This window comes from Chanodichthys erythropterus, chromosome 14, assembly GCF_024489055.1.
Source record: "Chanodichthys erythropterus isolate Z2021 chromosome 14, ASM2448905v1, whole genome shotgun sequence".
NCBI classification, from domain to species: domain Eukaryota; kingdom Metazoa; phylum Chordata; class Actinopteri; order Cypriniformes; family Xenocyprididae; genus Chanodichthys; species Chanodichthys erythropterus.
In genome coordinates this window covers 13933220-13957140 of record NC_090234.1, presented here as the reverse complement: position 1 = coordinate 13957140, position 23921 = coordinate 13933220, and the positions used below count along the sequence as shown (strand labels likewise).

Sequence of the window (23921 nt, the reverse complement as noted above, 5' to 3'; positions counted from 1 at the left end):
AAAGAGATAGTTCACACAAAAATGAAAATTCTGTCATCATTTATTCACCATCAAGTTGTTCCAAACCTGTATGAATTTCTTTCTTTGGTAACACTTTAGTTTAGGGTCCAATTCTCACTATTAACTCGTTGCTTATTAGTATGCTTATTACTAGGATATTGGCTTTACTTATTAAGCATATATTAATGCCTTATTCTGCATAATCATATTCTACATCCCTTAATCCCACCCAATACCTAAACTAACAACAGCTTAACAACTATTAATAAGCACTAATTAGGAGTTTATTGAGGTAAAAGTCATAGTTAATAGTGAGAATTGGACCCTAATCACTAATAGACCCTGAACACAAAAGATATTTTGAAGAATATAATAGTTGATGGGCCACATTGTCTTCCATAGTATGAAAAAAGACAATGGGGACCAACAACTGTTTGGTTAACCGTATTCTTCAAAATGTCTTTTGTGTTCAGAAGAAGAAAGAAATTCATACAGGTTTGAAACAACTTTTAAAGGATCAGAATCACCCCCGTGTCATCCAAGATGTTTATGTCTTTCTTTCTTTCTTCAATCAAATTCAGGATTTTTCTCCATATAGTGGACTTCACTGGGGTTCAACGGGTTGAAGGTCCAAATGTCAGTTTCAGTGCAGCTTCAAAGAGCTCTACATGATCCCAGACAAGGAATAAGAGTCTTATCTAAAGAAACCATCGGCCATTTTCTAAAAAAATAAAAATAAAAAATAAAAACTTTTTAACTAATTATATACTTTTCAAGCTGCACTGAAACTGACATTTGGACCTTCAACCCGTTGAAGTTACGTCTATATGGAGAAAAATCCTGGAATGTTTTCCTCAAAAACCTTCATTTCTTTTCGACTGAAGAAAGAGAGACATGAACATCTTGGATGACATGGGGGTGAATAAATTATCAGGAAATTTTAATTCTGAAGTGAACTAATCCTTTGATGACGTACGACGAGAGATATGAGAGATGCATCTCTGATGCACACTAAAATATGTATTTTAATGTGCATTAGAAGAACTCTTGTCTGTATGTGCTGTGGAAGAACTCACAAGGAATGAGCCTTGACTCATTCATGTTACCAGATCTTGCTAGAAAAGCAGTGAATAAGAACAAGCTCACAATAAACCAAAATAAATCATATGCTAAAAATAAGACCAAAATAGCACCTGCTCTCTTTAATAACTCCGTAAACTTGTTCGCTTTATAAGCCAACATAAACAACAAGCCCAAAAAAATGCTTATAATAAGTGGACATGGCAACACTGCTGTGAAGAAGCCTTTCCAAACACGACGCCTCCGTCGACTGTGCTTTAGTTAAAACTGCTGTCGTATTCTTCCACAAGAAGCAGCACACAGTTCGAGGTCTGGCATGAAGTGCGCTTGGAATTAAACGTGTATCTGTCTGCAAGTCTCAAAGCCTCGCTGAAACTTGCAGCATCATTATGTCTTGTTTTTGTGTCTCAGTAATTATGGAGTATGAAAGCGTGCAGGACTTCAGCGACTGACGGAAAGGTCATCCTGAGAAAGTTTGCGGCTGGAATTTGTCTCCAGCTCATTTACAATAGAAACGTGTGATGAATCGCTGTAGTCGCAGCTCAGTGCTGCAGGACTGCACCAATGAAAGCACAATCAATGAGCATTTCTGCTCATTTTTTATCTATACATATATATATGTATTTGAATGTGTATCATTATGGGCATAAATGAGACGATACAAACAGTTGTAATGGTGCTAAAAACAGGCTTCATTTTCTGTAAACATTTTATTTTTTATAGGAACAAATATGATTAAACCACACAAAACAGCTCAGCAACAACCTTGTTTGGATGAAATATGACCAGAATATTTCTTAAGTTCAGGTATGACATTAAACACAAGGTGTGTGTATGTGTGTTTCCACAGGCAGCAAATCCAGGCTGTTCCCTGGAGGATTTTGTGCGCTGGTATTCCCCGAGAGATTACGTGGAGGAGGAAGTGAGCGATGAGGCAGGCCAGCCGGTCGTTCGGGGTGAACTGAGTGCCCGCATGAAGATCCCGGGCAACATGTGGGTTGAGGCCTGGGAAACGGCCAAAGCCACGCCAGCTCGCCGACAGAAGAGGCTGTTTGATGATACCAAAGAGGCTGAGAAGGTCAGAACCCCAAGTCCAGGTTCACAGGAACTTATGAGCCTGATCTTTTGTTGCGTGTGTTGGATTAATATAACGTGTTCATTTCAAGCCTTTTGCGGCGTGATCATGATCTTTCTGTCACTATCTCACCCTTGTGCACTATAAAAACTCAGTGTGTCCCATGCATTCTTCAAACCAGCCAATCAGAAGGCAGGTCTGCTGGAAGTGGGTTAAAATGCAAGGTGTTACCATGGGACTCGGCTTGGCAAGTTGAAAGGGAGTTCAGGAGAACGCTGGCGTCCGTGAAGGTCGCGTCTCTTTCTGTCCTTCAACCGTCTGTCGAGCCCTTGTGGGGAAGCTGCAGGATTTACTCTGAATTCATTTGCTGATTTAATTTCCTCTACTGTGTTTTGCTCCAGTAACGTGTCCTGGCCAATGACAGTCGTGCATGTATTCTGCGGTGTGGTAGGACGGCCTGAAGGCAGGCGTCTCACGAGGGCAGCGGTGCAGCGCTAAACCACACACACACTAAACCTTCCCAACAGTCCACTGCATCAGTGATGCTTAAAATCAAATGCGGTGTTTAAAAATATAACAAATCATTTGCTTAAAATTACATTTAAATCACAAACGGTTTTCAAATAATTCAACAATTAAAAAGCTTTAGTTTAGGGTCCAATTCTCACTATTAACTAGTGGCTTATTAGCAACATGCATGTACATGCATGCATAGTGATAATTGGACCCTAAACTAAAGAGTTACCAACAACAGTTATGACCAACCTGGGGATTAGATTAGGATTTGCAAAATTATAAAATGGAATGTTCCCTTAATTTTAATATAACCCAAGAAAACTATTTTTTAAATGCGAATGAGAACATTCAGAAAATATAGCTGCAAGCAACAATTAAGGGGCCAAGCACAACAGAAGCACACAGGGAAGACCAACAATGTCATAATGGACTATGATAGCAACTGAGACAAAGACACTTCATGTCAATTTTGAAGTCAATCAGACCAATAGTACTGTAGTTAGAGCCAATTTCATGTTTTGTTCAATTAGAGTCCCGCTTTTTATATGTGCCAAATGACCTATGTTTCCTATTTTCCTATGGTGATTTTCCTACGATACATCTCGATCAGACTGACGGTTTCTAAGATATTCGCGAATGTTGTTTAAACTTTAATCACAATCTTGCACTAACTATAAGGCCATTTTCGCAAGTGCTACTTAACCCTCTGGGGTCTGAGGATTTTTGGGGCCCTGGAGAAGCTTTGACATGCCCTGACATTTTTGCTTTTTTCAGTTGTTCATAAACATATTAATGGAAAAAGTGTCATTACACTGTATTCAGCACAAACTAGGCTACAATAATATGTGAGGAACATGTATGTACATGTTTGTATTTTTGAAGGAATAACATTTATGCGTGGTTACTGAAAAAACAAAAAACTTAAGTCACTGAAATAAGGCCAAAGAAATAATATTATATATGTGTTCACAAGACTTCTGGGTATTGGAGGTTGTAGACTAGAGTTTTTGCTTCAAAATGATGCAATAATTATGTTGCCTGCTTGTTCATAAAACAAGAGAGATTTAAATTTTCTAAAACATCTCTGGTCAAGAAACACAGTATGCGTGGAGGCGTGAATCATCATGAATAATGGGTCATTTACACCTGAGAAGACAAAATAATCGCATAATGAGCTGTAATGATCTGCATAAATAATGAGGCCTTTCAGTCAGGTAGGCTGTGAAAAAACCCTCTGTGATCATGTCTCAGCTCATCATGGTGTAAATCAAACATACAGAAAAACAGCAATACTGTAAAATATTACAATTTAAAATAATGGTATTCTATTATATTCTTTAAGATATAATGTGTTTCTGTGATGTAAAGTGTCTGAACAATCATGTTACCTCTATGGCATTTCATATATGCTTTTAGCTTAAAAGCATGCACATTTGGAGAAATATTGATGGATTCTCATATGTTTGTCAATTTTCTATACAGAGGAGTAATATTTATTCAATATTTATTGTCATCACTGTGAGCGCTGGATACTGTGCCGGCGATACCTCAGACCTCAGAGTGTTAAAATTTGTTTGTACGTTTTTCGAAAATGGTTTGACAAATCAACTTTAGCTTTTTTGTCTGCATGGACTAATGAGGATCTGGTCCAATTTTCATAAAAATCGGAGCAACGGCCTTGGAGGAGTTCGAAAAAGGGAAATTCAAAATGGTGGAAAATTTTCGAATAGTCTTTGATTACGTTTCAAAAGTTATTAGCAAAAATATAAGTGCAAGTTTGGACAGCTTGTGGCGCTAGAGGGATTGAGTTAGAGACTCCAAAATTTGCTACGGACACAGTTCAGACTGTCCTCTATCAGTGTGCCAAATTTCATAATTTTCCCACAACCGGTTCTATGGGATGCCATAGACTTCCAGAGCGGAAGAATAATTAAAAATGAGAAGAACGCCAAAGGATACAATAGGTAGTGGCCTACACACCTTCAGTGCTTGGCCACTAATAACATTTTCATAAATTAGGAATGTTAAAACATTCTAGAAACATGTTTTTGTTAGCTGGTTAATGACCAATCTGAAAACACTAAGATGTATGAATGTCGGGTTTGTCATTGTCATTCACTTAAGAACAACAGAAATCAATGGGAGAGGTAGATGTGTTTGTTAGCTTTAGTCTGCACACATATATATCTTCAGAAGTGAACTAAATCTGACAGAACCTCCTTTTGGGGACATTTGGGAGCATCCTTGCCTTAAAAAAATGATTCATAAATATGATATGGTATGTGTTAGTTATAATTGGTACTTTATAATTGGCCATCTGAATGAGAAAATATTGGCATAAACAGACTGTTTTATATAAATGTGTGCTTGTGTAGGTGCTGCACTACCTGTCCGTGCAGAAAGCATCTGATCTGACGAGGCATCTGCTGCCCTGCGTCCTACACGCTGCTCTTCTCAAAATCAAGGAGGAAGGTTTGTGTGGAACCACTACACCACTAAAGTGTTTCTGATGTCCCTGCCGCTCTAAACTTGACGTGAATATTCTTCCAGAGTCGACTGAAGACATCCCGTCCGTGCGTAAGGCTCTCCAGCAGCTCACATCTCATGCCAGTAAACTGCTGCGTCACCCCAGCCCCGACTTCAAGAAAATGGAGGTGAGGGTCACGCCACTCTCTCAGACCGCTGCTGGGCTCGCATTGTGAACATGTGTCTGTTCTGTGTTGTCAGGATGTTATTAATCAGATGAGCGCGGTGGAGGCCGTCGTTGCACGCGCACGTTCGCTCAAGGCCAAGTTTGGCATCACTAAAGGAGAGCGGGAGGAAGATGGTGATGATCTGGAGAGGTAACGTCTGTTTAATTTGACCTGATGCTCAGACAATGCAAGTCACTAGTACACAATATTATCAACATTTCATTGGAATCAGCTAAAAACGGCTTAAAAGTGATTTTTGCCAATATGCCTTGCAGATGGAAAAAAGGAAGCACATTGATGGAGTTTTAGTCATTTTAGTGTTTCAACTTGAACTAAACAAAAATGTGATGTTGCTTTGGCAACTAGCTGAAATAAAACAAGTACAGTTCTTAATTGTCAGTATTTTTAACATTCATTAGTTTAATTTTCACAGTTACCACAGTTTGCTGCTATTTTGGAATGAATTCATTGAATACTCTTAGGTTAAAATTAAAGTGTGCTGTTGGTGATCCATTCATTGTTTTTCCAGCCTTGTTCATTGTTCTCTAAATAAATGTTTTTGCCGAAGTTTAAAAAAGCTGCCGTTGCTAAGTGCTCTTGAGCAGAATGTGTTTTGTGTCGTTTGAAAGCAACATAAAAAATGTCACGTCTCAGATCTTGCCAAGTTGAACTCAATTCCTTTCTTGAGTTTGGTGAATATGAAAGTTATTTCATATTGAAAGATATTTTTGTCTTCATATGCAACAAGTAGCTTTTTACAATAAGAGCAAAGGGTTCATTCTGCTACAGGAGAGACTGTGCTTTTTTCACAGAAAGGTAAATGTGCATCAATTTCGGTCAAAATGTGTAGAAAAATATTGAATATCGGCACAAATACAATATTGTGCATCCCTGCTTGCTTTTGATAAAAGTTTTGATTGTGTTTCTGAGGTTACCAATGTTAGTGAAAGTTAGTTTTTCAGGATCATGTCACAATCTCTCTGACCATTAGAGATTTACTTGTGCTACTCCAAACCTGTATGACTTTCTATCTTCTCTAAGAAGATATTTTGAGAAATCTGTGGGGTTTTTTGTCCATACAGTGAAAGTCAAGGGCATCCAGTGTTGTTTGGTTTCCAACATTCTTCAAAATATCTTCTTTTATGTTCAGTAAAAGAAAGAAAATCATATTGAATAAGCCATGTCAAGCAGGAGGGGTGGAGCTGTATCGAGCAGAGGGCAGAGCCATGTTGAGAAGGAGGGTTGGAGCTGTGTTGAGTGGAAGGGGCGGAGCTGTATCGAGCCGGAGGGTGGAGTCATGTTGAGCAGTAGGGGTGGAGCTGTATCGAGCAGAGGGCAGAGCCATGTTGAGAAGGAGGGTTGGAGCTGTGTTGAGTGGAAGGGGCGGAGCTGTATCAAGCCGGAGGGTGGAGTCGTGTTGAGCAGGAGGGGTGGAGCTGTATCGAGCTGGAGGGTGGAGTCGTGTTGAGCAGGAGGGGCGGAGCGAGCTGGAGGGTGGAGTCATGTTGAGCATGAGGGGTGGAGCTCTATCGAGCTGGAGGGTGGAGTCATGTAGTGGAGGAGGGGCGGAGCTTTATCAAGCAGGGGGCGGAGCTATATCAAGCAGGAGGGTGGAGTGGTGTTGAGTGGGCGTAGCTATATCAAGCAGGACAGTGGAGTCTTGTTGAGAAGGAGGGGTGGAGCTGTATCGATCAGGAGGGTGGAGTCATGTTGAGCAGGAGGGGTGGAGCTGTATTGAGCAGAGGGCAGAGCCATGTTGAGAAGGAGGGTTGGAGCTGTGTTGAGTGGAAGGGGCGGAGCTGTATCAAGCCGGAGGGTGGAGTCGTGTTGAGCAGGAGGGGTGGAGCTGTATCGAGCTGGAGGGTGGAGTCGTGTTGAGCAGGAGGGGCGGAGCGAGCTGGAGGGTGGAGTCATGTTGAGCATGAGGGGTGGAGCTGTATCGAGCTGGAGGGTGGAGTCATGTAGTGGAGGAGGGGCGGAGCTTTATCAAGCAGGGGGCGGAGCTATATCAAGCAGGAGGGTGGAGTGGTGTTGAGTGGGCGTAGCTATATCAAGCAGGACAGTGGAGTCTTGTTGAGAAGGAGGGGTGGAGCTGTATCGATCAGGAGGGTGGAGTCATGTTGAGTAGGAGGGGTGGAGCCATGTTGAGCAGGGGGCGAAGCCATATTACTGGGGAGGGGAGGAGCTATATCAAGCAGGAGGGTGGAGTCTTGTTGAGCAGGAGGGGCGGAGCTGTATCGATCAGGAGGGCGGAGTCATGTTGAGTGGGAGGGGCGAGTTATATCGAGCAGGAGGGTGGAGTCATGTTGCGCAGGAGGGGCGGAGCCATGTTGAGCAGGGGGCGAAGCCATATTATTGGGGAGGGGAGGAGCTATATCAAGCAGGAGGGTGGAGTCTTGTTGAGCAGGAGGGGCGGAGCTGTATCGATCAGGAGGGCGGAGTTGTGTTGAATGGGAGTGGGTGGAGCTGTATCGACCAGGAGGGCGGAGTCGTGTTGAATGGGAGTGGGTGGAGCTGTATCGATCAGGAGGGTGGAGTCGTGTTGAGTGGGAGGGGCGAGTTATACAGAGCAAAAGGGTGGAGTCATGTTGCACAGGAGGGGCGGAGATGTGTCAATCAGGAGGGTAGAGTCATGTTGAGTAGGAGGGGTGGAGCCATGTTGAGCAGGGGGCGAAGCCATATTATTGGGGAGGGGAGGAGCTATATCAAGCAGGAGGGTGGAGTCTTGTTGAGCAGGAGGGGCGGAGCTGTATCGATCAGGAGGGCGGAGTCGTGTTGAGTGGGAGGGGCGAGTTATATCGATCAGGAGGGCGGAGTCGTGTTGAATGGGAGTGGGTGGAGCTGTATCAATCAGGAGGGCGGAGTTGTGTTGAGTGGGAGGGGCGAGTTATATCGAGCAGGAGGGTGGAGTCGTGTTGAATGGGAGTGGGTGGAGCTGTATCAATCAGGAGGGCGGAGTTGTGTTGAGTGGGAGGGGCGAGTTATATCGAGCACTAGAGTGGAGTCGTTTTGAGCAGAAGGTGCGGAGTAATGTCATGCGTAAGAGGGCGGAGCCGCATCGAGCAGGAAGGGAACGGTGTTGTATCGAGCAGGAGGGGCGGAGCATGTGCTGTCAGACTGACAGGGGCAGGAAGGGCATGTCAGCAGAGTCTCCCGGTACTCGTTAGTTCCCAGGGGCCGCTTGGGGCCACAGCAGGCTGGTCAAGACAGACACACCGGCCTCATTAAGACGAGACCTGGAGCTGCCCGCAGGAACACAGACAGTTCAGTGCAGGTGTGTGTGTGTGTGTGTGTGTGAATTCAGCCTGTTCAACACAATCACACACACACACAGGCGCAGTTGTTTTTCTCTGTATTACGGCAGTATTTCTCAGACGAATATGAACATGATAAATATTCCTCTTCCTTCCTTCATCTAAACACTGTACTGTACAGTCACTGTCTCACATAATAGCGTTATTCCTGTCTGTCTCTCAGGTTTGTGAGCTGTCTGCTGGAGGAGCCTGAGGTGTCTGTGGTCGGTGCAGGTCGAGGTCCCGCTGGAAGCATCATACATAAACTGTTCGTCAGTTCTCAGCGGGTAAAAACACACACACACACAGCTCTGCATCCGATCGATATGTTTTATCATAATTGTGAACTGGATTCTCTCTTCTCATAGAGACATGGGTCCAAAATCGTCCAAAATGAGTTGGAAAATAGTGTATATATAATATTGTGCAATGTGCATCCATGCTTGCTTTTGATAAAAGCATCTGCCAAATGCATAAATGTGAATGTATGATTCTGTTCTTGAGGTTAGTAATGTTAGTGAAGTAAAAACACTTTACAATAAGGTCCCTTTAGTGGATTTTTAGTTTTAAATTCTCATTAAATTATATTAACAGATACAACTTTTGATTTTACTGATGTACTAGTAAATGTAAGATTAATAATTTTAACTGTAAAATGTAGTTTAACTAATGTAACCCTATAGTAAAGTGTTACCGAGACATGTAATAACCATATGAATGTTTCATATCTGTGAGACGGTGTCGGACTCGTTCGCATCATAACGTCTCAAAGCGACTTTAACAGCAGGAAGAGCCAAGGGTTTAAAAAATACATTTAAAAATCTGCTCAAGCTGTTTTTCTGTTTGTCATAATTAGCTAAATTAATGAAATGCAGCAGATGTCTTAGTTTCATTTAGAGCTTTAATGTGACACAGAGGTAATTAAACACGCCGGGCGAGTGATTTGTTTAAAAAAAGATTCTCATGGAGTGTGCCGGTTAAACAGCGTGTTTGATGAACGACTCTAAATGTCGTCCTCGCATTAACTATTGCCTGGTCAATCTCACAAAGAGGTTTCCAGGTCGGAAATTGGTTGATTTCAATTGATTGATTTGACCTGGAAATTATTTGAGAATTTTTTATTTATGCAAGATTACAATGCATTTATTTTTTCTTTCAATTTTGAGGTGCTTCCATTGAGATTCACCTGAAACCTCAGGGAAGGACATTAATTTCCCCCGTTAGTTCTTAATATTAGACACTTCTATTTGTGTCATCGTCATTCCCAGGATGCACTTGTGCTTAATGATCCCAGTATAAATTGTAATTCTCAGCTACTTAAAGTTAAACAGGCCGAAAATGCGATATGAGCGTTGAAATGTCAGCCGCTGTGGTTCTTGAGACGAGCTTCAAGTTTTCTTTAAGTGAGAACTGTTTGAAATTTAGTTTGTTTGCCTGGAACTCTCGTTCAATTAGCCCCCCCTCCTCCGTCTGCAGTGTGTGTGTGTGTGAGGACTAAATTATAGCCTGTGTGTTGCCAGGCTGCAAATAGAAAGGCAATAATTATCCCAAGCATCCCCATGTAAATCATGTGAAATCAGGGATTCAAATGAGGTGAGATTTCCTGGAAGAAAGAGAAAGAGAGACGGACCTCACAGAGGAGGAGAGACAGCGGCTGGGTTTTGTTGCATGTGTTTATGGATATGTGCATGCACTGAAATGCTGTGATTGGTCATGTTTTGGATGTTTTCAGATAAATGTGGTGCCGTGACCCGGACTCATCCAAAGCATTTTTGCACCAATGACCAGATTCTTTATTAATTTTTGGTTTCTTTAACAAATTGCTTTTTATAGGAATAACATTCAGAAGGAACATTATATTAAAGAATCTCATGTTTAGCACATTTTGTACTCTTTCCTCTTCTCGCACTCTGATTTCAACCCAAAAATCATTTATATATACTTATATACTTTAAAGGATTAGTTCAGTTTCAAATTAAAATTTCCTGATAATTTACTCACCGCATGTCATCCAAGATGTTCATGTCTTTCTTTCTTCAGTGGAAAAGAAATTAAGAGGAAAATATTCCAGGATTTTTCTCCATATAGTGGACTTCAATGGGGTTCAACGGGTTGAAGGTCCAAATGTCAGTTTCAGTGCAGCTTCAAAGAGCTCTACATGATCCCAGACGAGGAATAAGAGTCTTATCTAGAGAAACCATCAGCCATTTCCTTAAAAAAAAATCAAATATATACTTTTTAACCACAAATGCTCATCTTGCACTGCTTTGCGATACGCCACGCATTACGTAATCATGTGACGTAGGCGGAAGAACCGGCAGAAGAATCTCATTTTCTCATCCAACTTCAAAATCGTTTAACATCATTGTTTACCTTTTTTTTTTTTGTGGTTGTAAATGCCGTTTGACTTAGTCTTTGCACGTTGACTTTGTAATCACGCGTGACCTTTCCAACATGATTACGTAATGCGTGGCGCATCACAGAGCAGTGCAAGACGGTATTTGTGGTTAAAAAGTGTATATTTGGTTTTTTTTTTAAGGAAATGACAGATGGTTTCTCTAGATTAGACTCTTATTCCTCGTCTGGGATCATGTAGAGCTCTTTGAAGCTGCATTTGGACCTTCAACCTGTTGAACCCCAGTGAAGTCCACTATATGGAGAAAAATCCTGGAATGTTTTTATCAAAAACCTTCATTTCTTTTCGACTGAAGAAAGAAAGACATGAACATCTTGGATGACATGGAGGTGAGGAAATTATCAGGAAATTTTAATTCTGAAGTGAATTAATCTTTTAAGATTTTTGTAACATATATTGTCATGACAACTAACCACATTCCCCAACCACATTAATACAATCATTTATCAATTAAAGGCAGTACAACTGCAGTCAATGTGATGTATAAATACTGTATAATTTAACTTGTTTATGCACATTTAATTGTGCTTAATTTTCATTATAATATTGTAATGGTTTTAAAAATTGACCTTGTTTTTTTTATGCATTTTTCGCTTTTTGATTTTTTGCTTGAAATATGACCTGCACGTGTCGATTGGTGTGGTGAGATTCACCCTTGCACGTTACAGCATGTGACATGGACTGAACTTTTAAAAATGTTCTTATTTGGCCTTGTATTTTGTGTTGTTCTTTTTCTTCATCTTTTTGTTTGTTTGTTCTCTCCTAACACCGCTTGTCTGTCACTCTTGTCAAGTTGGCCGACTCCAACGATGAGGTAAAATCAGCAACATCTGACACTATATACGATACCCCATCATTCACTGCAAAGATGTTTTTCCTCAGTATTTCTGACTTGTTTTCCACTACAAATATTTAAACATTTACTGGAGAAGCAAAAGGAATTGAGTTTTTGCTGAAAGCAACAAAAACATCTGCAATCGGGGTCCAAAAAATAATCTTAATTTAAAGGGAAAACAAGATTATTTTTCCGACCCCAAATTAATTTTGCTTCTCCAGTAAATGAATCTTGATTTAAGAGTGTTTAGATATTTGTACTGGAAAACGAGACAGAAACACCAAGTAAGAAACATTTTATTGCAGTGTTTCAGACAGATGCTGATGTCAATGAGGATCACAATCTGGATTATCATCTGAATGTCTGTCACTAATCGCTGCTTTTTGATTTTCATCCTCACGTTGATTCGTTCACATTCCAGGGCTTCCTGATGGACGTGGAGGTTTGTTTTTAGACGCGTCTCAGTGCCGTAGAGATAGTGAGTGATGTTCTCCGTGTGTAGAGCAGTCATTTGAGGACACATGTTTCAGCTCATGCCTCGTTGTGTGATAGAACAAAAACATCCCTGTAATAAACCCACCAAAGTGTGTTACTGTCCAAGTGACGAGTCAAAGTGATGGACGTCACGTAACAGATGCTGTAGGTCGATCTGAATCAAGAATGTACATTTTCTTTCGCCACATTCAGTCTGAGATGTGAGCAGACATTTGCTAATTTGCAATCAGCTTTGCAATTAGTGGAATTTGTTCCTGTATGGGGAAAAAAATAGACTGTGTCAATTTGCTTCACTCCTGCAGTCTCAACACACTCATTTAAGTCTCACTAAGAGCGTTTGTTGAGGGTTTGTTTGCTCTCTGGCAAAAGACAATTAGGTTTATGTATTCAGCTTATTATTACAATAACACATTTTCTAGTCAAGACATCTTTATTCATATAGCACTTTATACAGTACAGATTGGCCATGTACACACTAAAGTTACAGGAGTGACACTGAATTTAAATTTGGGAGTGAATCCCCTTGTGTATGGACTCATCGCTCCTGATGAGATGATTGACAGAGTGGTAATCACATGAACGCTTTGGCATCTTGCGTGTTTGGTATCCTATTTTTGACCAAATTAATATTACAGACTCGTTATGTTCTGCAATTGTACCTAAATCACGTCTACAGAGGTGTTATGTGAATTTTCTGCTTCTCAGAAGTGATGCACTTTTTATAAGCATTTTTGGGACTTGTTTGATCAGTTTAATGGAGTAAATAAAATAGAAAGGTGTGATATTTTGGTCTTGTTTTAAAGGGTGCCTATAATGCCCCTTTTACAAGATGTAATATAAGTCTCTGGTGTCTCCAGAATGTGTTTGTGAAGTTTCAGCTCAAAAGCTTGTCAAATTTGACCCTATTTGGGTGTGAGCAAAAACACACAGTTTTTGTGTGTGTCCCTTTAAATGCAAATGAGCTGCTGCTCCCGCCCCCTTTCCAAAAGAGGGCGGAGCTTTAACAGCTCAACAACAACAAAGCTGGAGAATCTCACGCAGCCAAAATATCGACAGTGTTCAGTCTTACATTGTTCAAACCGACACTGATGGAGAGACTCAGGAAGAAGTTACAACTTTTAGACGTTTCTGAATGGTTAGTGGATAAATTGATGTAGTTGCTGTGGAGTTGATTCAACTCATCCACTAGCATGTGCCGTCATGTTCATCTTTTGTGTTGAATTGACCCTTGTTTGTGTGTAAAATGACATACATTTGGTGTACAACAACTCTTCCTCTTCTCTAAAGCAGCCCATCATGACCTCACCGCCTTTGTTGTGTGTTCTCGGGGGCGGGGTTTATGTAAATTTTAGGGTTTGTGATGTCACTAACCCTACTAACCCTTGTAGTCCCTTACAGCTGTTTGTTGTAGTCCTTAAACAACGATTTCTGTAAATAAACCTGTATTTTTCGGGAGTTAATTTGGTGGTAGAATGCGGTTTTTAATCCTTTTAAAATTACTGAATTGTATGTGTTCATAATTAAGCACTAAAAAGTGAACTGACAACCGAATTTAACTGTAGTGTGTACATGGCCATTGTTTCAAAGCAGCTTCACAATTCTAAACATGAAAATAACAGAATAATTGATGCAAACTTGATCAAATATGAGACATTCTGCTGTAAAGCAGCCCTACAAAAGATAATTGCGTCATTATTCAGTTCAATGTTGATTCAGTTCAGTTCAATAACTGTGTCGATTAGGGCTGGGAAAATAACTCGATGCATCGCGAATCGAGAAATGATTCTGAGATTTTCAGAATGCATTGCGATTCTCTCTCCGATTAATTCTGAGCTTAGTTTTGAACAGCAGATGGCACTGCATGCTTCTATAGTACCTTCTGTAAAATAATAATTCATAAAGTTCGAAAAGATTGAAGTGGTGTTCGCAGTGGGCTATTTACATTAATCTTACATCATAAAAGCATTCTGAGGTGCAAATACATTCTCAGACTCTTCAGCGCTCTTCTTCATGAGCATTTGAGCGTGCACTTAAAAACTAGCCTAGAGCGCCATCTGCTGTTAAACAAAACCGATCGATTTGAGAGTGAATCGCGATGCATTCAGAAATCTCGTGAAGCATCGATTTATTGTCGCTGCCCTAGTGCCACAATCTGAAACTTCGATTCAGCTATAAAGCAGCTCTACAGATGTTTTCAGAAAAACCTTTATGAAAAGTGTGATGCCTGATGTGTTTTGTGTGCTGATGTGTTCAGGCCGCCCTGTTGGCTCCTATGGAGGAAGAAACTGGCCGTTTGGGAGGGACTGATGACAAGAAAGCAGTTCCGGATTTTCCGCCCCCTGCTGGACGGGAGATTCTCCTGCGGACCTGTGTGCCGCGCCCCGCGCCGTACTCCAAAGCCCTGCCGCAGCGTCTCTTCTGCGTGCTCATGCGGGACGAGTTCAGGCTCGCCGGGGCCTTTTCCTCTGACACCTCTTTCTTCTGAACGCAGGACGGGTTGGTTAAATGGGACGCAGTTTCAGAGAAACAAGCGAACGGCGATGGTGTCTCCAGCTGTTCTTATAGAGTTAAAACGTTTCACATGTAATCACGTGAAACGGCTGTTTCTGGATCGGCCCTCGAGGCATCGGCCCTTCTGGGGGTCTCATCACCTCTGCTCGGATGTTAAAATGGTTTTATATCTGTTGGGTTTTCACACATGCTAATAATATCAGTTCCCCTACTGTGTGTTTGATGAGAGCAGCTTTAGATTGACTTCTCAACACTTCGCCTTAGGAAACATTATCAGAACACACACACACACACACAGATGTTACTCATTGACTAGTAGTAGTTGATATATAAAGCTGAGATCATGTAGCATTGTATCGGTTTCTGTCTCAGATCAGAGGTGAGATCACGTCGAGTGCGTTCAGACGTTTATATATCGCTCTTGTGCTGCTTCGCCAGAACGTCAGTCGCTTTCTGCTAATGTCATTAATGTAGAAGTCTGTCTGATGATGTATTGTCAGTCTGTGCTATTAGTCGGCAGGGTCAGTCTCGTGCATTTGACCAGATCTAAATGTCAAACCAATATGATCGTCTGCATTGTAAGAATTTCCTAATTCAGTCGCAGTGACTTGATGAAAATAATAAAATGTCTGAACATAATTAGGCTTTCCAGCCAAACTTGTTATTGTCGTTGTTCTCGTTTCATGATCATTGCCTCATTAGCGCTTTGTGCCGCTCGCGGTGCTTTAATTGCATTAAGGGCTTTAAATGAATGCTGACGTTAGATTGTTAATACGGGACGTTAGTTTGAGTAACTTCTGCTCCAGATTCTGTTTCAGCTGATAAATAACTCTCTATGACGTCTTACGACCCCCGAAACTTTCACACCAAAAATAACTATAACGATAACGATATAATGACAACTATATGAGTGTGGATGATAACGTTTATTATTAGCGTACACTGCAGTTTAAAGCAGGATGGATTCTGATTGGCTGTCAATGTTTTTATCGTTCCTCATCTGGGAAAAAAAAGTACTGAAAGTGATTCCAATGATATCATTCGTTATAGTTGAGCTATTCTTTTACATTTAGATTTTTAAAGGCCCATTCACACCAAGAACGATAACTATAACAATAATTATTATAAGCGCGCTGCAGTTTTGTCTTCTGTCGCTTTAAATGCTCAAATGTTCATCAGATGGGGAAAAAAATTGACTAAAAATGGAAAAACGTTTTATGTATTTTGTCAGACAATGGCGTTGGGGTCCTGAAAATGCAATCTTTTGAAAACGGGTTTCAAAGTGCACGCTTTTGAAAACAAAACTGCTATTGTCTCCATGTAAACTACAAAAACGCACAAAATAGGCGGATGGAGTTTCTTAACAAAGTGACATCACCATCTACTGGCCTGGCAGCAGAATACAGCGTTTTTTTAATCGTTTTCGTGGATCTATGTGAACTTTATCGTCTGTATGCAAAAAACAATGGGTTTTTGTAAGAAAAATATCCATATTTAAAACTATAAACTTTATAAACTATAATCACTGGCTTCCAGCAATGGTCGTACCCATGAGAGAGTTGAGTTCTGGTGGAAGGGTGACCTTTGACCCGATGTATGATGTAGCTCCTCTTCTCTTATATCTAAAAGTTTTGTTTTGCTCCATCCTCTGTGCTTCCGCATTCGTCAGTTCTCACCTTTGCTAACGCTACGTCATACCCATTAAGGGCTTTAAATGAATTCTGAAGTTAGATCGTTAATACGGGACGTTAGTTTGAGTAACTTCTGCTCCAGATTTCGTTAAAGCTGATAAATAACTCTCTGAACTCTATGACATCTAACTACCCACGAAACTTTCACACCAAGAAAGATAACTATAACGATAACAATACAATGACAACACGATAATGTTTATTCTAAATGCATGCTGCAGTGTAAAGCAGGATGTTTTTTATCGTTCATAAATTTCTGAAAGTGATTCCAACGACATGATTTGTTATAGTTGTGCTATTCTTTTACATTTAGAACGATTTTGACGGGTTCACCAAGAAAAATAACTATAACAATAATTATAAGCGTGCTGTTTTGTCGTCTGTCACTTTTAAATACTCAAGCTCTTTAAAGCAGGATTGATTCTGATTGGCTGTCAATGTTTTATCGTTCATCAGATGGAACACGACACGATACCATTTTCAACTAAAAACGGAAAAATTTTTATGTCTTTTGGCCAACAATGGCGTTTTGGGGTCCTGAAAATGCAAACGGGTTTCAAAGCGCGAGTTTTTGAAAACATTCATGTTATCGTCTCTGTGTAAACTACAAAAACAACGTAGTGTTTCTTTACAAAGAGACATCGCCATCTACTGGCCTGGAATGAATAATACTGCGTTTTTTGCAGATTCATATGAACATTGTCATCTGTACACAAAAAAAAAAGGGTTTTCATAAAAAAAAAAAATCTCCAAACTTTATAAGCTATAATCACTGGCTGTACGCACGTTCACGAGAGAGTCGAGTTCCGGTGGAGGGATGACCTCTGACCTGATGTATGACATAACTCCTCTTATATCGAAATGTTTTGATTTGCTCTATCCTCTGCGCTTCCGCGTTCGTCAATTCTCGCCTAAGATTATGCTACGCCTACGTCATACATTATCCTTCCGCTGGAACCCAGTGATTATAGTTTATAAAGTTTTAAATCTGGATATTTTTCTTCAAAAAACCCATTGCTTCAATTCAGAATGCATTTATTAACCCCCTGGAGTCGTATGGATTATTTTTATGATGGATGGATGCACTTTTTGGAGCTTCAAAAACTTGGACACTATTCAATCCCATTATAAAGCTTGGAAGACCCAGGATAATATTTAATATATCTCTGAATGTGTTCATCTGAAAGAAGAAAGTCAAATACACCTAGGATGGCTTGAGGATGAGTAAATCATGGGATAATTTTCATTTTTGAGTGAACTACCCCTTTAAGCCGGTTCGTCAATTCTCACCTAAGCTCACGATACGTCATACATCGGGTCAGAGGTCACCCTTCCATCGGAAGCCAGTGATTATAGTTTATAAAGTTTTAAATATGGATATTTTTCTCACAAAAACCCATCACTTCAGACGGCATTTATTAACCTGAATGGATTACTTTTATGATGGATGGATGCACTTTTTGGAGCTTCAAAAACTCTTATTATGTTAGTCTGAAATAGGGTTGCAAAGGGATGTAAAGTTTCCAGTAAATTTCCAGAAACTTTCAACAGTGCATGCAGGAGTTGTGAATGTAATTGAGGTAAAAATTCAATTGAAATTGCATTAAATCTGGTTGTTTTAACCAAAATTTTGCTGTAAGATGTTTTTTTTTTCAACTACATGTTATAGGCTAACCTGCAATGATGCAAAATCCCTGTTAATTCCCGTTAATTCCCATGGAAAGTTTCCACCTTTGAAAATTTCTGGAATTTTGCAAGTCTGAAATAAGATATTATCATATTTACCTAGGGTGGCCATAAATTATGGGATCATTTTAATTTTTGGATGAACTGTCCCTTTGATCCGGTCTTATGCGCAAAAGTTGTTACTGTTTCTGGCAACCTGTTTAATGTGTTGTAGCCTGGAATATTTTTATATTTTATATCTCTGTGTGATAAAGATATGATTTTCTAAAATTATTCCTGTGGCAGAAAATGTGGCACCAAGATTGGCAGCTATGAAGGGTTTGCTGTATGCGGGCCTTGTTCTAGTTATCGTCCTTGGTGTGAACGGGCCTTTATGCATTTCTTCTTATTCATGCATTACCTGGGAATCGAACCCATGGTGTTGTTAGTTTCACGCTCTTCTCCTTGAGCTACAGGAAAACTTTCTTTTCTGCACTTTATCTTGCGCCGATCGCGCTCTGTTTTACTCTGCGGTTGCGAGCGGGAGACAGCTTGAGATATCGTTGGCTTGGCACCGTGCGATCGGTGCCGTGGGAGAGCGCTTCACAGCTTGATCGCTGTCTGCTGGCTGGTCCCGTAGCGTTTCCATAAACAGAGATATGGCTGTGAAACGCTTTAACACTCGGAGCGCCGCTTATCACTCCACGGCTCTTGTTGCCATGGTGACGTTCAGCACTTCCCCCGTCTCCAACCTCTCCGACTCCCCTCTTTTTTCCGTTTGGTGTTGGCACGCACACGCGTGAGGAGAGCGCGTCGAGGAGCGCGTGGGCGGCGGAGCGTACGCACACCCCCGCCGGTCTCCTCGGGACGACGGACAGATTTTCACACACATGTCTGTGGAGGATGGAGGCCTTGTTATTTTGAATTCCCTTTTCGAAGGCCAAACCTTGTCCAAAATCAAACGCGCGGAAAACACAAAGTTGATGCGGTGCGTAAAATCGAGGCGGCGGCGGCGGCGACAACAAAAGGAGGTTCAGAACTTCTGCCTTTGTTCCAGTTTGAAAGCTCTTCTCAACACCGCGTCCTATCCAAACATGTTACAATAACTTTAGAGCAGAGGGGAAAAAAATATTTGCAAACCCATTTTCACAAAGTTTTTGCTCTACTTTCAAACTGTATTCCCGCTCAGTGTCGTCTCCCTCTTTTTCCTTGCGCTAAACCCCCTCCGAGCAGCACGGGCTTGTTGTCATAAATCACGGCTGGCACTGCGCTGTTGGAGAAGACAGATGCGGCCCGGATAACGGCGGATTACGAGCTGGATGTGGTGATTGAGCACCGCGCCGACTGTCTGTTACTCGGACGGGTTACTACAGTTGATGTCAAATACATTTCCTTGCCCTTTTTGTCAAAAGCTGAATAAACCTACTGACACTGTCTGATGTTTTTGAATGATTCTCATTTATATATATATATATATATATATATATATATATATATATATATATATGTATATGTATATATATATATATATATATATATATATATATATATATATATATATATATATATATATATATATAATATTGCAGTGTTTATTTTTAAATCAAAATAACTTGCAGCTTCTCATGTTTACTACCAGGGCAACCTGTCACTCACATGAGATCCACAAATAGAGTGCAAGGGTCTGGTTCTGAAAGTAAAAAAAACATTTGTTTTCTCCATAGGGAAATTGGTTTTTAATGGTATCTTATAAACCTTTAAAGGTGCAATATGTAAGATTTTTGCAGTAAAATATCCAAAAACCACTATATATTGTGTTCATTTGAGTACTTACAACATTCAAAATGTTTGCAACTATTTGTAAATCATTAGAAAATTGCAATTTTAACCAAGTCTCCAGGACGTGTGAGGAGTCGCCTGTCAATTGCATCATACCCTTGGTTTCTTTAATATGTACATGTTTTAATAGACAAGGGAACAACTGTTTAGATATATTTATAGACAGAAAACTAATTGTTGTTATATAGCTCAACACATTTAAATTGTTTAAATTTAAAAACACGCTTTTGTTTAAATCTAATTTTCTTGATTTTTTTGCGAGTCTCATGCTTTACCATGCCCTGTTTTGAGAAGCTAATATAGCATGATCAGATGCAGCTTTATTTTTAGTAACAGTAATACAGCATTTTCTCCATCATACAATATGTTTTAAAATTAATTGCATGCCATTTATCAACACAATCATCCAGCATTTAATATGATATTGTAAAATCTATCTTACTGCAGTGTGTAACAGAGTCTCACAGCAGCCGCCGAGAGAACGCACAGAGTAACGTTATAACATCATTTTCAACACTCTCAAATGTATCTAATATGATAAACAGAGCTGTTACCTCATACTCATGACCGGAAAAGCGGCAGCGGCGCCGGCGACTGTGTCATAATAAAAGTCCCGCTGCTCGTGAGGTGTGTGTTGATCAATCGCTCCAGCTCCTCGTTCAGCTCCACAACACTCGCTCCTGCTCTGCTTAATACTACAGTAATGTTAATAATCACATCCATGAACATGATTTCTTCCCGAGTCCTATCCCTATTCTTTTGCTCCATCCATTGAGGTGAAGATCACATGTCCCTAGATTTAGCGTTTAAACTTGGCGTCATCAAGCTACGCCTTTGTTTTGAATAGGCCTCTAGCGGACAGAAATCTTACATATTGCACCTTTAAAGACAGACTTGCTGTGAGCTACAAGGTTGTTAATAGATCTGTTGAAGTCATCAGCCCATATTATTTGTGCTTATTTTTAAAACAATTGTATTTAACAATGGAACTCCTGGTGAAAAACTACATTACCCATGCTGTACAGAAAATTACACCAATCAGAAGCCGCGTTTCCAATGCAGGAACTTTCTCCAGGAACTAGGGACTTGGGGTGGCTCTTCCCTATACCCCAATCCCTCCGGAGTGAGAGCTTTGAAGGGATGAAGGGTGTAGAGATTAAAAAAACCTCTAATTTTGCACGCTGGTTGACCCCCAAAAAAACACGCTCTGAGCGATGAGTAGATTGTGCAAACTGTGCCTTTTGTTTAACCTTATTTCATTTATTTATTTTTGGTTTATTGCACCATATATTGTGTCTATGTATTCAAAACATTTGAATGGACTGATGAATGGAGCTGTAAAGTATCTTTGTTGAAGTATAATGTCGTTTTGACCATAATAATGTACCAAGTCTAACTTGTATAAATATTACAGTAGTATAGAAAAACAATATACATATATTTATTGGTAAAATCGCCTCCTGTACCCATTCTGTAACGCCAAACAACTTCCCTGTGCAAAGGATCATGGGGGCCTGAAGTGTCCGTCAGTTGTACCCATTCTGAAGGGCCCTTTGAAGTGGCCAGTTTTGAGCACTTCAGTTTGGAACGACCCTTCAACGGGGTATATGTCGAACGTCACATGACCAAACTGGTCTCATTGCATCCGCTTCTTTGTCCAGAAGCCATTACACATATATAACAATAGGGAAGAAAAAACTCTTGCAACTTCATGCCAATTTTAATCCCGTCACTGATGAAGCTTTGTTTCAGATGGTGTCACACTTGTGATTTATTTCATTTGAACAACAAACAACACTAAGTATTGCCTGTAAAAGTGTGAAAATGTGGAAGTTTGACGTGTAGCCAAGTGTGGTATCCCATACTCAGAATTTGTGTTCTGCATTTCACCAATCCAAGTGCACACACCATGAACAACAACAACATTTATTTATAGTGCACATTTAAATACAACATAGATTGATCCAAAGCAAGTCTAAAGATCAGGTTTCCAAAGGCTAAAGAATAAAAATAGAATTTAAAGGTGCCCTAGAATCAAAAATTGAATCTACCTCATCATAGTTGAATAACAAGAGTTCAGTACATGGAAATGACATACAGTGAGTCTCAAACTCCATTGTTTCCTCCTTCTTATATAAATCTCATTTGTTTAAAAGACCTCAGAAGAACAGGCGAATCTCAACATAACACTGACTGTTACGTAACAGTCGGGATCATTAATATGCACGCCCCCAATATTTGCATATGCCAGCTCATGTTCAAGGCATTACACAAGGGCAGCCAGTATTAACGTCTGGATCTGTGCACAGCTGAATCATCAGACTAGGTAAGCAAGCAAGAACAACAGCAAAAAATGGCAGATGGAGCAATAATAACTGACATGATCCATGATAACATGATATTTTTAGTGATATTTGTAAATGTTTCGTTAGCATGTTGCTAATGTACTGTTAAATGTGGTTAAAGTTACCATCGTTTCTTACTGTATTCACGGAGACAAGAGTCGTCGCTATTTTCATTTTTAAACACTTGCAGTCTGTATAATTCATAAACACAACTTCATTCCTTATAAATCTCTCCATCAGTGTAGCATTAGCCGTTAGCCACGGAGCACAGCCTCAAATTGTAAACAATATAACAGTATACAATACTCACATAATCCGACGCATGCACGACGAACACTTTGTAAAGATCCATTTTGAGGGTTATATTAGCTGTGTGAACTTTGTTTATGCAATGTTTAAGGCAAGCGCGAGCTCCGCCCATGGAGATCGCGAGCATTTAAAGGGGCCGCAGCATGAATCGTCGCATTTCTAATGATGCCTCAAAATAGGCAGTTAAAAAAAATAATTAAAAAAAAAATCTATGGAGTATTTTGAGCTGAAACTTAACAGACACATTCAGGGGACACCTTAGACTTATATTACATCTTGTAAAAAAACGTTCGATGGCACCTTTTAAGAGTAGATTTAAAAATGTCCAGCGAAGGAGCAGACCTCACATGATCAGCTTGGCCCCAGCCACAGAAAAGCCTCGATTATCCTTTTATTTGACACCGTGGCACAGTTAAGAGCAAATGATTAGAAGATCAAGCCTTACTGGAAGGTAGAAACTGAGAATCGTCTGCATAACAGTGATATGAAACGTATTTCTGAAAAATGTGGGCCAAGGAAAGCATATAAAGGGAAAACAATAAAGGTCCCAAAATAGATCCCTGGGGCACACCACCCAAGACAAGTGCAGATGATGAGGAAAAATTTCCTATATTTACAGAGAAAGTCCTATTCTCGTGGTAAGAAGCAAACCATTGTAATGCAGTGCCTTTGATACCTGCCATCGTTCAAGAAGAATATTATGGTCAATGGCATCAAATGCTGCGCTCAGGTCCTACAAAACCAACACATGAGCCAGAATCAAGAGCAGGCAAGATATCATTTGTAACCCTCAACAGAGCTGACTCAGTGCTATGTAATGATCTAAAACCAGATTGGAACATATCCAAAATATTAAAAGAGTCTCTTAAAGCCTAGTGATGAAAGGCAGTTTAGAGATTGGCTGATAGTTACTGCACATTTCCTGTTAGGTGATTTGCTCATGTGGGTAATGAGAGTGCTGTTCATTCACTTTTCCCACCTACATTTCCTGCCGCTACTGAGACTCGAACCCGCAACTTTCCGGTTGCAAGTCCAACTCTCTAACCATTAGGCCACAACTGCCCTATTATTGATTTCTACTTATACATCCCTGCAGACTCCCAGTAAAACACTTTCCAGATATTTCAGCACTCATCATGACATTGAAATCAAAAAATT

At 40.3% G+C, this 23921-nt stretch overlaps 1 protein-coding gene across 3 annotated transcripts in view; it reads left to right on the top strand.

The window, feature by feature from the left end:
- Positions 1-19698, top strand: part of rab3gap1 (RAB3 GTPase activating protein subunit 1) — a 54820-nt gene extending 35122 nt beyond the window's left edge. Inside the window, exons 19-25 of one of the 3 annotated variants that reach the window (XM_067410505.1) lie at positions 1931-2158; positions 5047-5143; positions 5222-5325; positions 5399-5514; positions 8842-8944; positions 11867-11887; positions 14658-19698. In XM_067410505.1, the coding sequence (XP_067266606.1) occupies positions 1931-2158; positions 5047-5143; positions 5222-5325; positions 5399-5514; positions 8842-8944; positions 11867-11887; positions 14658-14888 (900 nt within the window). In that variant the 3' untranslated portion in view covers positions 14889-19698. The other 2 variants (XM_067410507.1, XM_067410506.1) reach the window with 2 other exon arrangements.
- Positions 19699-23921: the final 4223 nt, after the last annotated feature.